The 16,589-nt window shown below is 49.2% G+C and overlaps 1 protein-coding gene across 7 annotated transcripts in view; it reads right to left on the bottom strand.

Annotated features, from left to right (window-relative positions):
• SYN3 (synapsin III) overlaps positions 1 to 16,589 on the bottom strand; it is a 503,620-nt gene that overhangs the window by 18,035 nt on the left and 468,996 nt on the right. For all 7 annotated transcript variants that reach the window (XM_035270622.3, XM_009009764.6, XM_035270659.3 and 4 more), the window contains 5 exons: positions 15,990 to 16,132; positions 12,456 to 12,530; positions 8,286 to 8,388; positions 3,929 to 4,063; positions 2,976 to 3,063 (listed from right to left, as the gene is read on the bottom strand). In XM_035270622.3, the coding sequence (XP_035126513.1) occupies positions 2,976 to 3,063; positions 3,929 to 4,063; positions 8,286 to 8,388; positions 12,456 to 12,530; positions 15,990 to 16,132 (544 nt within the window). The remainder of the gene's footprint in view (positions 1 to 2,975; positions 3,064 to 3,928; positions 4,064 to 8,285; positions 8,389 to 12,455; positions 12,531 to 15,989; positions 16,133 to 16,589) is intronic.

Below are 16,589 nucleotides of genomic sequence, written 5' to 3'. Positions count from 1 at the left end.
CTGGAAGAAGATACTATTTAGGGCTTTCATAGCTAGAGAGGAGAAGTCAATGCCTGGCTTCAAAGCTTCAAAGGACAGGCTGACTTGCTTACTGGGACTAGTGCAGCCGGTCACTTTAAGTTGAAGCCAGTGCTCACTGACCATTCTGAAAATCCTAGGGCCCTTAAGAATGATGCTAAATCTACTCTGCCTGTGTTTTGTAATTGGAACAACAAGGCCTGGATAACAGCGTAGCATTTACAATATGGTTTACTGAGTATTTTAAGCCCACTCTTCAGACCAACTGTTCAGAAAAAAGGTTCTTTTCAAAATATTACTGCTCATTGACAATGCATCTGTCCATGAAATAATTCTGATGGAGATTTACAAGATACTTTTGTTTTTGTGTCTTTTAATACAACCTCTATTCTGCAGTTCATGGATGAGGGAGTGATTTTGAATTTGAGGTGTTATTATTTTAAAAATACATTTCATAAAGCTATAGTTGCTATAGACAGTGATTCCTCTGATGGATCTTGGCAAAGGAAATCGAAAACCTTCTGTAAAGGATTTACCTTTCTAGATGCCATTAAGAATATTTGGGATTCATAGCAGGGAATCAAAATATCAACATAACAGGAGTTTAGAAGTTGATTCCCATCCTTATGGATGACTTTGAGGGGTTCAAGATTTCAGTGGAGGAAGTAAGTGAAGATGTGATGGAAACAGCAAGAGAAAAGATGTTACTGAATTACTGCAGCCTCATGATAAAACTTGGATGGGGCCAGGCATGGTGGCTCTCGCCTGTAATCCCAGCACTTTGGGAGGCCAAGGCTGGTGGATCACAAGGTAAGAGATCGAGACCATCTTGGATAACACAGTGAAATCCCATCTCTACTAAAAATACAAAAAAATTAGCTGAGCGTGGTGGTATGCACCTGTAGTCCCAACTACTCAGGAGGCTGAGGCAGGAGAATCGCTTGAACCTGGGAGGCGGAGGTTGCAGTGAGCTGAGATGGCACCACTGTGCTCCAGCCTGGGTGACAGAGCAAGACTCCATCTCAAAAAAAACAAAAAGCAAAAAACAAAACTTGACTGGATGAGGAGCTGTTCTTATGGATAAGCAAAAAAGTGATTTCTTGAGATGTAATCTATTCCTGGTGAAGATGCTATGAAGATTGTTAAAAAGACTACAAAGGATTCAGAATAGTACATAAACTTAGCTGGTAAAGCAGTCGCAGGTTTGAGAAGATTGACTCCAAGTTTGAAAGAAGTTCTACTATTGGTAAAATGCTATCAAACTGCCTCAAGTGCTGCAGAGAAATCTTTTGTGAAAGGACAAGTTAATTCATGCAGCTAACTTCACTGTTGACTTATTTTTAAAAATTGCTTCAGCCACCCCTTGCTTCAACAACCAGTACCCTGGTCAGTAAGCAGCCATCAGTATTGAGGCAAGATCCTCCATCAGCAAAAGGATTACTCTTCACCTGGGGCTCAGATGATTGTTAGCAATAAAGCATTTTATAATTAAGGCATGTACTTTGTTTTTTCAGACATAATGCTATTGTACACTTAAGAGACTACAGTATAGTGTAATCATAGCTTTTATATGCACCAAAACATTTGTGTGACTCACTTTATTGTGATATTTTACTTTATACTGGGTGGTCTGGAACTGAACCTGCAATATCTCTGAGGTATTCAGTTGTGTACAATTTTATACAATTTTCCTTTTCTTAAAAATATCTTCTGTTTTCCAGAAAGAGAAACACACACAAGAAAGATGAATGAGGCATTTTATCTAAGACCTGTGCAAAAGGAAGCCATTTGGTGGCCAAGGTTGACTTTGTTTCAAGAAGTAATGAATTGGTTGCTTTTAATAACAGTGACCAGGAAGGCCACATGATAGTAATGACTTCTTTCTGATATGTTTTTAGATCCTTAAAAGATTGAAGTGAACTGCCTGCTCTGGTTTCTTCATGCACAGGTGCTCTGAAGCTCCATGTTGGTGCTAGAGCAAGTGTGTCTGGGAGGTTTTGATTGCAAGAGAGGATACAGGGCGGATTGCTCTCAAGGCCTGCATGCAAGAATACTGGAGCAGCTGACATTTGTGGAGAAAGTTAGCCATTGCCATGATTGGTTTTCATCCTTTTATCAATAGTGTGTCCATTCTCCAATAAGTGGTGGCACTTGTGTGGTGTAGTAATGCTGGAATATAGTTGAGGAGGAATTTCGTGGCCAAGGTTTAGATGATGTTCCATTTTTCTTTCTTTCTTACTCTAGCTGGTTGACTCACAAATCTATCATCAGGCACCACTCATTGCTATGAATAAATACTTTCTAGAAGGTATGAAAGGCCAGACTTGTAACTCTACCATTTTCTGCCTCCCTGGGCAAAGCCTCAACTTTTACCTCTCTGTAAAAAGAAAATACTTGGGAGGCCAAGGTGGGTGGATTACCTGAGGTCAGGAGTTCGAGACCAGCTTGGCCACATTATGAAACCCTGTCTCTACCAATAATACAAAAATTAGCCAGGTGTGGTGCTGTGCATCTGTAATCCCAGCTATTCAGGAGGCTGAGGCAGGAGAATCGCTTGAACCTGGGAGGTGGAGGTTGCAGTGAGCCAAGATCACACCACTATACTCCAGCATGGATGACAGAGTAAGACTCTGCCTCAAAAGAAAGAAAGAAAGAAAGAAAATACTGATGTTTTCACTGTACGATGGCTGGGAAAATAAAAGTGAGGAAATAGGTGGGACATTCCCTGGCACAGTGCTTGTTGCTTAGTGGGTACTTAATAAATTAACCTTCTGTTTCCTTTCTCCTTTCTTGACTTTTTAAAGAGGTTGACCAACCCCGTAGTCTCATTCATTCTGAGGATAAAGTATTCAGATGCAGTTTCCCGGAGCCACTTGTGGGAATCACATGTGGATCTCTCAGTGCATTTCAGTACCCTCATGGCGTGCTTTCTCTCAGTGGCTTGTCCTGGGTCCTACCTTGCGGAGGTGGGCGTGGCTGGGGCTGTCCTAACTGAGGCCCCAGCTGGGCTTGCCCTGGAGATTTCACTGATTTAGTCTGTGGAGCCTAGAGTAGAAGAGAAAAGAAGCCTGTTGATATCACCACAGCCCTTTACTTATGGATGAGAAGGCAGCATTTATGAATATCTTCTTAGTGTACAGTTCTGGAGTGGACAGTGTAGTGAAATTCTACATGTGTATACATTGGTGTAACCACCGCCCAGATCAAGACATAGGCCATTCCCCGTGGTGAAGCCTGCCCCATGAGCCTTCCCAGCCTCATCAGTATAATAACTATGATTCTGATGTCTATTATCATAGATCACTTTCTGTGGGGAAATCTGGGGTGGGAGGTGGAGGTTTGGGTACTTGCTTTTACATAAAGCTGGGGAGCTGGCAAATTCTTTGGAGAGCAGTCTGGTAGTCCCTGCTGGGAACTGTAGAGGGGAGGAGTGATGTGGGAGCTCATCGAGGTTGGGGAAATGGGAGACACAATGGTGTCCATTGACTGGTTCCCTGGGAGCACACAGAGGGCCTATGTGTCCATATGGTCTCACACACGCACACACACACATCCTACTCAGGCCCGGCACTGAGGGCATGGAAGGGGCAGCAGTCAATCATCTCTGCCCACAGATGCCCAAAGGCCACCTGAGACAAGACTGTTCTCCCCAGGATGGTGAGCAAGGGAAGAGGCCCCAGAAAGCCTCCTAAATTCCCCCACAGGTGCTTCTGTGGGGCGGGATCTGAGGGATCCTATTTCCCCTTCTGCAGGCTGTGGAAGTTCTCCCCCATGTCTGGCCCTCCCCATTCCTTCTCCCCAAGGTAGTTTCTTCCTGGGAGTATCTCCTTTGGATCCAGGGGATCCCCTTTTCCAGACAGCCTGGCTTTTCTCATCGCTACAGAGTCTCCTTCGATCCTGAGGGTCTTACCAAAGGTCTCAGGGGCGAGGGCGCTGTGCCTCCTGGCATCAGGAGTTGGCTCATTTTGGAGACAACAAGGTCAGCCATCAGCTGTTTGTCCTCTTCCACGTGCTCTCCAATCAGTGGCATCGAGCTGTCCATTACCTGTGGGGAAGAAGGGAGAGCTGAGGGACCCCCATGCCAGGAGAGGCTGGTGGTTGGGCATCACATCCCAGAAGTGAGGGCTCAGGGCTCAGGACAGAAGTGACCACCAGATGGCAATGTCCTCCATGCAAACCACCTCCAGCTGGGACTGGGACGGCAGAGACACCAGTTCCCTTCTGTTCAGTCTAAACCACTTGCTGGCTACAGTTCAATTAGGCCCACGTTTGCTGGATGACAGCCATGCGACCAGGGCCAGGGAGCCTCTGACGACCTTTTCTGTACTCTTCCTCGGGGAGCCGCTCTCCGCCCCCTCATTTCTCACCCTGGCCCCCTCCCAGGGTAGGGGCTAGCCGCATCTCCTTTGGCCCCAGGTCAAGGGTTTCTGTAGAGCAGAAACAGTAAAGATGACAAAAATATGACACAGGCTGGGGTTGACCCAGGATTCAGAGGGAAGAGGGAAGAGGAAAGGCCCCGTTCTCCAGGGCCCTGGCAAAACACAGGCAGGAGGGAAACACGTTCCACAGGGAGCTGGGCTGATCTCAAAGGAAGTGAGGTGCTTCTGCGGGGCGGGGTCTGAGGGATCCTATTTCCCCTTCTGCTCTTTTTACAGATAGAGCAACTGAGGCCCAGAGATGGGAGGGGACTTGCCCATGGTCACACAGGCCAATGCTCCACGTGATTCTCTGGACAGGGAATCTATGGGAGGTCTTGAAGGGATGTCTGTCAGGCCTTGGTGGATCTGCAAAAGAGCTGGCCTTGCCACCCACCCTTTTTGCTCCACTGTAGGAGTGGCGACCTGTTCCCCTGCTCTGGACTCGTTAGGTTTTCTCTCTTCTCCAGGTTCTTATGTATTCCCTCTACCTACTCTTTACCTGGCCAACTCCTTTTCATCCAGCAGGGAACGGTTAAGTAGGTCTTCCTCCAGGAAGCCCTTTCTGACTGTGCAAGCTCTATGAGCCACCTCACATCTGTAGTGTGCCGGCCTCACTTGGTTTCACACTGGACAGCTTATCCACAGCACTGTCACCCCCTGCTTACTATGTCTCCACAATCAGACTGTGAGCCCCCAAGGTCAGGCATGGGCCTGCATCCTGTTAAACAGGTGTGCTGCCAGTAGATATCTGTGTAGTGGAGGAATAAGAGGCCCTTGCAATAAGCCCTGCTCATAAGGATAAGGATACTAAGAAGCGCTGTATTTTATGGGGGACTTCCGATGTGCTATGCACTATTCTAAGCATCAGGTATGGAGGATCTCTAATAAACCTCAGAATAGCTCTTTGAGGCAGGTACTATTATCCTCATTGTAATGATAAGGAAGCAGAGGGTCAAAGAAGTGGCAAGGTCAAGGACACAGCATCCAGAACCCATGTTCCTCCCACTGCATCAGGCTAATTCCCACTAACCATTGGAGCAGCACACCAGGGTAAGAACTGGGAAGAGGGAACCTGGGTTCCAGGCTTAGCTTCTGTGGTGGACTTGCTGTGTGGTCTTGAGCAAGTTTCTTTTCCTCTACAGGCCTATTTTTTTTCTCAACAGTGAACTGAGGGGTTTGGGCAGCTGCTAAGACCCTTCCAGCTAGGACTTGCAGGGATCTGTGAGTTTAAGCACCCACTTTGATTAGGAAACTGAAAGGCTAGCTTCAGAAAGTGAATACTACTTCTAGAAGAGTCCTGAGCTCTGTGCAGGTGGTACCTGAGATTCGGGACTCTGGGATCCCAGTGCCCCCAACAGGGACAGTCTCTCAGTCACCACTGGCTGAGCTCTGACTGTGGAGTCTGCCCCGAAGGTACACAGGCTTCCTGCAGGCTGCCTGTCCTCTCTCCCCCTGCCCTGCCCACCCCATTTTACTCCAGTCTGTTTCCTACATTCCTTGCAGTGGAAAACAGCCACAAGGAAGCTGAGGTTCATTTTGGAATCCCCAGGGTAGACACGGCCAAAGGAAGTGGCTGTGCTGGTCTCCCCAGGGAAACATTTTCCAGTGAGCCAAGTCATTCCCCGGACAGGTCAGAGAGGACAAGTTCAAGGGTCTTTCCCCATGAGTATTTCACTGTGAGGCTCTTCACAAAACATTTCACACACATTTTCTGTTCTCATCACAGAGGTGGCTGAAGAAACCAGTGTTTTGGGACCTCTTCTGCCTTTTTTTTCCCCTAACTGGGGGAAAATACCTTTTATATTTCTGGTAACAAGCTTCCCATCTCCCCTGACCCCACTCCAAACTCAAAAGCAAAGGAAACAGCTCTGCAATGTTTTTGTGGGGGAAAAAAATCTGAAAAGCTATCTTTCATTTTTCCTCTGGAACATTTTTGGGAGATGTTGTTTTCTTGTTTTTTGAAGTCCAAGCCCACTACTTTTACTTTTTTTTTTTTTTTAAATGTGAAAGGTCTTTCATCCCCAACCCTCTGAATGGCTAAAGGCAGGAAGCCTGGGCCCATGAGCACAGAATTTTTTTTTTTTTTCCTAAGCGTGAAAGCTGAGACTCGGAGAGGCAGGAGCTCAAAGAGAGTGCTGGTGCAAGGGAGGAGCTGGCTTTTGGGGGTCAGGGGAGTCCAGGAGCTCCAGGAGACAGGCCCCTGCCCCTGTGTTTGCCATTGTACTGTGTTCACCGGCGTGGGGGCTGGCTCCCAGAGCAGCGGCTCAGTGAATCAGTGAATGAGGGCTTGTGTGCCAAATCTGGGTTCATGTCTGGTGGTCCCCGTGAGGGGATGCAGAGGAAGGAGGGCTGGGTGGGGTCTTAGGAGCTGCTGTGCTGGTGGTTCTGGCCCTACCTCTGGTCTGAAGCTCCCACGGTATCCCCAGGAAGGTGGGGACCAGCTCCTCCTGGGAGGAGGAATACAGGTCAAGGAATCTGTTCCCAGCCCCTTCCATGGCTCCTCGGAGAAGGGGCTACTGGGGGAGTTTCAGGTGTGGCAGCTGGAGGGAAGGCCATTCCCGGCCTTGAGAAGAGAGCTGTTCTCCAGAGTGGGACTGGGTCTACTAATACAGATGCAGCTCTTCCTGCAGGAGCCTCCTGGCCTCTCTGGGGAGGAGACAGAGCTGTGTTCATCCTGGACTCCCTCCTCCTACCTCCAAGGCCTGGGCATGAACACCCTTCTGGCATGGCTGGGCTCCCACCCACTGAGTCACCTGGTCCTGCTCAGCCGTGGGCCCCTGGGGAGTGAGGTAGACATGAGGGACGAGAGGACCAGCTGGCTCCTGTGGTTACCCCAGCCATGTGCTTCCCATTAGCCGCCCACGCCCCAGGGAGGGGACAGCCACAGGGCTCTCCCTCACGTGTCCTGGCCTTGCGTTAGCACCGCCCATGGGAGGAGAGGGCTGAGAGCAGAGCTGGGGCTGAGAGTGTGGACATGGGAAGTTATAGAGGTGGGAGAGGCCAGAGGGGCCTTTTCAGGGGAAAGCAGGGGAGGTGGAGAGCCATGGGGTGTGGGGTAGGGGGCAGGGAAGAGGGGCTGGGGAGGGGATGGGAGGGTTGTGGGATCCTGAGAGACACCAGAAGGACATGGAGGTGAGGTGGGGGGTGGTGGGATTCAGGGAAGCATGGAGAGGAAGCAGCAGGGATGGGAGGCTGGAGGATTGGGAGGGTCTTGAGAGAGTCCAGGACTCACAGCCCCTCTGTGAGCCCTCTCTTACCATTCTGTTTCCCTACATCTTTCCCTCTATTCATATCCCTGCACCACTCCAGCCTTCTTCCAAACCCTCAATGCTCGGCCACTGTTTCTCACCCTCTTCCCTACCAGCCTGTGCACCCCCTGTCTATCATGTCCATGCTGCATCCCCAGAGCCACACCCATGCCTAGCCCATGGGAGCCCCCTAAAGTCATGTTTGTTGAATGAACAAATGATAGACTCTTTGTATGGTGACCAAGGATGGGTGCCCATTTTACATGCTTGGACACTGAGGAAATGGAAGGGGCCTCATGGGACAGAATCCTGCTGACACTTGGCCAGATGCTCTCTCCCTTCCCTTAGGCCTGGGAGTTGGGGACGTTGTTAAACCTCATGCCCAGAGGTCTCCCGGCTCAGTTTTGAGTCATGGCATGAAGGCTTTCGATGCCTCTAAGTGTGAGAAGGAGCCTCCAGAAGCAGCTCACTGAGACCTGGGCTGCATGTGCCCCAGAGCCAGGACACAGCTGATGGTGCCAAAGACCATGCTGGGATTCCCTCCTGCTGGCACGCCTGCCAGGCTGGACCAGCCAGGAGGACTGCCTACTTCATCTCTCACCTCTATGATGTAATCTCTGCCGTCCTTGCTGTGGACGGCCTTGACAGCACAGATGTCCAGGCCGCCAAACATCTCCGAGCAGCTGTCCACCCACAGCCTGTACCTGCAGGGACAGATGGACAGACAGTGAAGTGGCCTGGGAAAGTGGGGAAGTGGGGTAGAGGGAGAGAAGTTGATTCACATAGAAAAACAGGCAGGGAGAGACAGTGACACACACATCCAGAGATGGAGAGAGGCAGAGAAGCAGCAAGAGAGACAGAAAGACAGAGAGAGAGTTGGAGTGCAAGACTCAGAGACAGAGAGGGAGGGAGGGAGGCAGGGACACAGATGACAGTGAGAGAGAGACCCAGAGAAAGAACAAGAGAGAGCCAAGAAGGAGGGGAGATAGGCAGGGCGAGGAAGACAAGGAACCACATTTGGGAGAGATCTCCCCCAACCCCAGGACTTGCTGGCTCTACAGTAATGGGGAGCTTGCCTCGCCCCCATCCAGAGCCATCCCAGACACTCAGCCACCTGTGTCTCTTTTCCCTTGGGAAAGCTGCTCTAAGGGCTCCAGAAATCCCTCCCAGGCTGCCCTTCCAGTCCCAGCCCTGGCTGGACCAAAGGCTGTGGGGAACAAAGGGTGCATTTTCCCCTGGCCCGGGGCGGTTAGGCTGGGGAGCCTGGCAGGCTGCTTCTGCCCGGCCCTCTAGACCCACTGCTTTTGTTCCCTTTCCAGCCACTTGATGTCTGCAAGGCCAGTTTGCTTTGCTGGGGACAGATCTCAGCACTGGACTTTGACCCTGTAACAAGGGGGTGGTTGTATCTGAAGAAACTGTCCCAGCTTGCACTTAGCTTCCCTTGTGGGATGGATTTGGGAGTCACAGTGGACTCTGTCTGGGAAATGTGAATGTTCTTGCTTCTCTACCCACTCTCCAGGGTCACACAGGGCATGCCTCCTCTCACATTGCTTTGTGTTCTGAGCCATAAGTGCTGGGATGAGGAGGAATTGTGGCTGGAATGCTCTCAGAATGGATTCTCCTCTTATCCACCAAGGCCTACCGAGGCCCAGCTCACACATCAAGGCAGTAAGAACACCAGGATTACCTAGATCTCCTTGGCTCCCAGTCCAGTTTTCTCATTCAGCTGTAGCAAGGAGCATGTGAGATCATCAAAGTAAAAGGAAGGATGGAAACTCACACCCATGGAGCTCCTGCTATGTTCCAGGCATTCTGGGCCTGGAGACTCCTCATTCCCTCAAATCCTAGCACAACTTTATGAGGAAGGTTTTAACCCATCTTACTGATGAAGGAGCAGCCTCAGAGAAATGAGTAAGTGACTGTGAAGCTTCCAAACCCAGATCCTGTCTGATTTTAGATTCCCAGCAAGCCACCCTTCCTCTCATTCTGCAGGTGCCCCAGCACATCCATTCTCACTCAGCATGGGAGGCCAGGGACCTACATTCTTACTATTCATTCCTTAATAATTTTGGAGAAGCCTCTCCCTCTTATCATAAAATGGGAAAGCCTAGATCTTATTCTGATTGTACATCAGAATCACTAGGAGAGTTAAACACACAAACAAGTAGGCAGACTTGGGGCTCCACCCTGTGTTAGACCAATTTCTATAATTCTTTAAAGCGTTCCATGTGATTCTGATACATGGTCACATTTGGGGACAACCTTGAGTCCTCGGAGCTCGTAGAGTCCTCTGGAATCTCTGATCAGAGTCCTCGTTTTTGGCACCAGTGGCTTACTTGTGGGTGTCACATACTTAGGTTGAGCTGTGCCTTGAGACACACTCACAGATCAGGTTTCTTCTCAGTGGAATGTGGAAGTCTGAGCTGAGGTCCAGAGGCAACTGTTTCCAGAGGATGTTTTCAAATGACAAACCTCAGGGTCCTCTGCTGGCTGCAGCCTATGGGGCACAGGCACCCCAAGGTCTAAGAAGGGGCTGCAGGCATATGGAAGTGTGAGAGAGTTTGGAGAATGGGGGGCCTCTGCTCCCCTCCTGCCAAGTGGGATTAGCACCGACCAAGCAACATCATTGGTTTTGCCCAGGAGTCAGGCCACCTAGCAAGCAGGCAAGACCAGGTGGAGAGCGGGGTCAGGGCCTGCGTATGAGTTCCTGTATGGATTTTGCCCCTGTGGGGGCAGGACTGGGGATTTCTCCACTCCAGACCCTGGAGTACTTCCTGTGACTGCAAAAGGGAAAGTGGATTCTAGGCCTGAGCAGGCCCATTCCCATGGGAGGTTCCTCCAGGGATGGTCTATGCAGCAGAGGACTGAGCAGAGCCAGGGATAGGTGGACTGCTGGGGACACCTGTGACTGACTCAGGAGGCACTGGGTAAGGCAGCACTCACATTGGGGAAGGACCATAGAGAAGACAGCCATGACTATCCTGTGAACACCTGTTGGGGGAAGGAGGTGACAGGCCACAGTTCACATGATTCAGTTGTGCCAGGTCATAAGCACAGCTGCTAGGAGACTCATTAGCACAAGTGGGTTCCCAGGTTGAAGATGACAGCTGCCCCCTGGGGTGGATAGGAAGGGCAGGTGTGCCTCCCTGCCAGGGGCCAGTTCTGGATTAGGTGCTGCACATCCCTCTCTCATTCAGTCCTCACACCTGCACTCTGACTTGGGTATTACTTCTTTCATTCTGCAGTTGAAGAAGTTCAGAAATGCTAATGAGCATGCCCAAGGTCACACTCTGTCTTGGTTGCTGTAGTGGGTGGTCCTGCTCCAATCTCCAGGGGTGCAGACCTGACATAGGCCTCCAATTACAGCACTGAAATGTCTTGGGCCATAGTGATTGGTTCAGGGATGGTCACGTGACCTAAGCCAGGCCAATCAGTACATTATGGCTCAATTTCAGGCTTTGGTTGAAATGGTTTGGAAAGAGAAGTTTTCTTTCTTTTGAACTAGACACTGTGAGGATAGACGCCTGGAGCTACTATGCGCCACCATATGAAAGAGCCTGCCTGGATGAAGCCAACACAGAGAGAAGCTGAACTAGCGTGGGCAGAGAAGGCATCCTAAAGCCTTACTGACACTGTACATCAGGAGTTGTCAGTGACATGAGCCAGTAAATCCCCATTTTTGTGCAAACCAATCTGATTGGTGCTGTGGCACTTGCAACCGATACAGAGCTCTTAGAGGGAAGGACTGGGTTCTTTCCATCCTTTAGTGCTCAGCACAACATGGCATGCAGTAGGTATTCAGTAAGTGTTTAGAACAGAGCTTTTTGAGCTCACAGCCCATCCTCTCTCCACTGCTATTGTACGCTTGCTGGCAGAGGTCCCAGGGCATGCAGGCAAGAAGGTATCTATGTGGCAGGCCCTGAGACCAGCTGACTTGGCCTTTTTTTTTTTGAGACGGAATTTTGCTCTTTTTACCCAGGCTGGAGTGCAATGGTGCAATCTCAACTCACTGCAACCTCTGTGTCCTGGGTTCAAGCAATTCTTCTGCCTCAGCCTCCTGAGTAGCTAGGATTACAGGCACATACCACCATGCTCAGCTAATTTTGTATTTTAGTAGAGACAGGGTTTCACCATGTTGGCCAGGCTGGTCTTGAACTCCTGACAACAGCTGATCCACCCAGCTCAGCCTCTCAAAGTGCTGGGATTATGGGCATGAGCCACTGTGCCTGGCTGGCCCTTCCTTAGGGGGACTGGCACACAGTGTCTAAAGGGAGAAAGACCTCAAAAAAACCTTCAGTCAGAGAGTATCCCTAAAACATGCATGATTCATGGGGTGTCTACCTCTCCCTATTCATATTGAGATGGAAGTAAGCCTGGGAGAGGAGTGGACTCTCCAATACCCCCAGGCCCCTAATAATGTTTCCCTGCAGCTGTCAGAGCACAGGAGGGACTGGCCAGGGCTTCCTGACCTCTTCCTATGGCTTGGAGTCATGACAGCGGGGTTCTACTCTCAGCTCTGTCATTAATTAGCCTAGACAAATCTCTTCCCCTCTCTGAACTTTCTTCTCCCATCTGTGAAGTGGGGTTATTTGAATACCTGCCCTGTAGGTTACTGTGGGCAGTGAAGATGATCATGCCTAGAAAAGTGCTCTGTGGATGGTGAGGCACTGGACAGAGGGCAGAGTGGCCATCTTTTCAGGGATCCTTGTTGCATTCCCCCTTCACCTCCTACCTTGGCAGTGCCTCTCCCTACACCTCCTTTGTCTCTTACCTCTCCGTCATGGCTACCTGCTCCAGCATGGCAGAGCCTGTGTTGGCCTTCCAGTTCCCAGATATGGAGGTTCTCCTGTACCAGAACAAATAACACATTGAGGGAATTAGGGACCCTTGTCACTGATCTGGTTTCCTTCTTTGCTTTGACTGTTAGGAAGCTCTCATTCAAATATCTGGCTCACATAATGGCATGTATTCTTAGGTACACACCTTGTCTTCAACTATATTTTCCTATGTTTATTTCCCTTCATGCTGCTTGTCTTTTTATTTGTTGGACCTTAGATGTTGTTTTCTAAGTCATTTTTGAAATTGAAATATTAAATTTTAAAATGCCTACATCATCAGATGAAATCCCCCAAACTTTGGCCTTCTGTTTTTGAGGAGAATGAGGGCAGTGTGTGTAGCCTCTGTTGATTCTGGAATTTTTTGAGAGCCCCAAAATGTTAGAAAAGTGATCCTAAGAGAGAAGTGACTACTTTTCTATGGTGAAGATTAGGAAGGCCTTCTGATCTCTGACTGTCTTGCCACCCTTCTCTCTTCCCTTGCCTTTTCTGCTCCAGTAACAACTGATCTCCCTTCTGGTGCTGTGCTGCCCATGGCTCTTTCCCAGTGTCATGGCCTCTGCATGTCTTCTTCCCTTTGCCCCATAGAGTCTTTGTCTCCATCTTTGCCTCCCTAAGTCTTATCATCCTTCATGTTTCATCTGACACATGACTTCCTGACAGGCCGCTTCCTCAGCAAAAATAGACTGCTCACTCCTCCACCCTACACTAATGCTCAGTAATGCTCATCTCCCTTCTGATGACGGCTTTAGTGTCCTCTCTTCTTTGATGGTGGGGAATCCTGAGGGTAGGGGACATGGTTAACTGCATCCCTTGTATTCCCAGTGGGACCTGGCATGTAGTAGGTGCCCAGTGGGTACCTACTGGGTGAGGAACTGTGTACACTGAGGGAGAATCCAGACAAGCTATCTATCACTAATGGTGCATGTGGCCTCGGCAAAGATTGAATGAGTTTAAGCAGAGTGGTGGTGGTAAAGGTATTTGTCTTATGGTCAAGGGAAAGTATTTGGTTGAGATCAAAGGGTGAACTGGGGAGAGGAATTGACACAAAAATATATCATTTGTAAAAGAGAAAACCAAATGTAAAGATGCTGAGAATAGATGACCACCAGGAGCCATGAGGCACTGTACTGTAGTTGGAAAAGTTGTTTCCCATGGGGCTACAGGTGCACAGTTCTGAGGCTGGGCACATACACTGAGATGGAACAAAAAAGTAAATAGATGGTGGATGGGGAGCCAGATTTTCCCCTGTTGGAATGGGAAGTTACAGATTAGCAATCAGGAAAGGCTAAAATGAACCATGGGTACTGGATGAAAGTCAGGGACATCAATATGACTCTGTTTAGCTTCACAGAGATGGGGATGGGTATATATAGAAATAATTACGGATATATGTGCATACATGGGTAAGGATACACACATGTGTTTCCTTACTGTGTCTGTTAGGACCTAGAAAGAACGACAGCCCAGTAGCAAGAAGCAAAAAGGCCTGAGTGCAGGGCAGGGAGTGGGCCAGAGAGGAGGTTGAATGGCTGGGGACATTCTACATTGAAGTCTGACACAAACCCCCTCATTTGGAGGTGGGCCAGCCCAAGGTCCAGGAAAGTCTGTAAGTAATGACAAAGTAGAGCTGTCAGGCCAGAAAGGCTCAGCAGAAAAAAATGCAGCAATGAGGTAATCCTCAAGAAAAGAAACTGGGACAAGGTGTTGTCAATGTCAAGTGGAAGCTCTAACAATGAAGAGAGGAGGGAAATGATATCATGACTGACGGCAGGGGCCTCAGGAATGCAATGGAATGAGCCATAACTCAGAGGGGGCAGGGTGAAGGTGACGTTATCACCCCAAGGCCATCTGAGAGCAGTGGCAGGTCTGGCCTGCCTCATGGGAGGAAGAGGGTGATTGATAGAATGAGGCAGAGTTACTCCTTGAGAACGAGCTCCATCCCTTTCCTGGAAATACATCCTTCTAGGCCAACTGCCTGCAGCTCCTCTAGTTTCTCAAGCAATGACAGGATGCGGTAGTCGCAACAGAGACTGTATGGCCCATCAAGCCTAAAATGACCACCTGACCCTCTACAGAAGAAAGTATGTTGACCCTTGGTCTAGGCAATCTAGTCAGTGCAAAAGCAACCATTGGCAATCCATAAATAGGTGTGCATGGCTGTGATCAACAGAACTGTATTTAGAGACAGGTAGCAGCTGGATTTGGCCTGATTGTGGTTTGCCGACCCTAGCATAAAGCACAAGCTACTTCACACAGAAGTCCATGGATGGAGGGACTTTCTAGCTGTCCAGGGCTAACCCTTGCAGTCCTCAGATATGGAGCCCTGCACACAGTCAGTGCCCAATAAATGCTTGGCAACCAGGCAATGATTAGCCCTCTGTGGTCTCATTTCAAGTGGAACTATTGATAACATTCCAGAGTGAAAGACAGAGAGGGCTTGGAGCAAAGACCTCTTCCAAGAACAAGACAGTACCTATTCCAGAAGGCCCCACTCATCCCTATAACCACAGCCCCATGTAATCCATCCTTTGCTGAACCCTCTCTAGGGTGAATGAAGGCAGCTTTTCTTCTGCCTGGCATTCTTTCCTTTTCCTTTAGATATAGCACCTCTACTTCCACTGGGCAATGGCCCTGCCCATATTGCTTGCCTTCATGGTGGGACTCTCCATACTGATTTTCTGCTTTTCTCTAATCAATAAAACGTGATCAAAGTTGAACTAATCAGTACTTTTTCCGTGGAATCGCAATCTAGAGTAAAGGCCTGAAAATGACTAGGGCAGATTCATTTACCAGTGGGGATGCCCAAAAATCATTTATTATTTCTGGCTGCCCAAATTCCTGGGGCTGCTCTGTGTCCTAATATTTCTGAAATTGATAATTTAGGTGGGAGATGTTTTATTTGCTTTTTTGAAGCTTCCGATAACCCATGGTTTTCTAATAAATTCCCTTAAAAAAAAACCCCATTAAATGAATGAGATGTGGTTTCTGTCGCTTGCAGGCAGAGAAACCTGGCATAACTTCATAATGGGTCTTATTGGCTTCAGAGAAACCCCTTTGCAACTCACAGCCTTATGGTCACCTTTTTATAAACACAGATCAGATCCTTTGCTCAGAAGGAAAGAGAAAAAAAAAAATCCAAAACCTTCAGCAAGGTATTCAAAGCCTTCCTTGATTTGTCACTAAATGTCTCTTTCAAAGACATATCCTGTGTGTACTTGCAGTTCCCTAGACATGACAAGTGCCTTTCTTGCTCTAGAGGAAACTGCCCTTGTTTGGATAGACAGATACCTGCCCAGGGATAAGCAGTGACTGAACATCAGTCCCTTAGCTGCACTGATCAGAGAAGAAGGGCGGTAAGGATACAGGAAGGAGGAGAATGATGCTCCTGTGGAGGAGACAGTGGCTGGACATGCACTTCTGGTCTCCCTTCCTCCCACGCTCCCCCAGTCCCTTCCTCAGAGACTCACATGTACGCCTTGTAGTTGGATCCAATTTTCTGGACACGGATGTCATACTTGGAGTCGATGAAGGCCTCGGTGGTGGCATAGGTTTTGGCCATGGCGACCACACTGGTGATGTCCTGGAAGTCAAGCTGGTTTTCCACTTTGATCTGTGTGGGAGGACGATGGGGATGAATGCCACCCACCCTGCGTTCACTGAGCCCACCCTGTGCCAGGAACGAGTGCTCATCTCACACAAATTTCTTTTAGAAGGTCACCTCCCGTCAGGGCAGACAGACACAGGAAGCAAATCATTCCACCACACATTGCGCAAGCTACAGAGAGGAAGGGAGCAATTCCGCTCGGGTGTTCGAGAAAGCTTCATAGAGGAGGTGAGCTCTGAACTGGGTTTGGAAGGATGAACACGTTTCAGATGGATGAGGTAGTGGGACCATCCTCCAGAGATGCGTGAGGAACCCACACTGGGGAAAGGGCAGGTGGCTCAGACTCACTGATAATGGACACTGCACGGGCCATTGGGGGACAGACTGTGGAGAGCTACAGTCTCTGGGAAGGAGCTAGGATTTTAGCCTGAATTTTCTGGAAAGCCACTGAAAGAGGGAGTGG

The sequence above is a fragment of the Callithrix jacchus genome, chromosome 1 (assembly GCF_049354715.1).
Source record: "Callithrix jacchus isolate 240 chromosome 1, calJac240_pri, whole genome shotgun sequence".
Taxonomy (NCBI): domain Eukaryota; kingdom Metazoa; phylum Chordata; class Mammalia; order Primates; family Cebidae; genus Callithrix; species Callithrix jacchus.
This window is presented reverse-complemented; position numbering and strand designations above follow the sequence as displayed.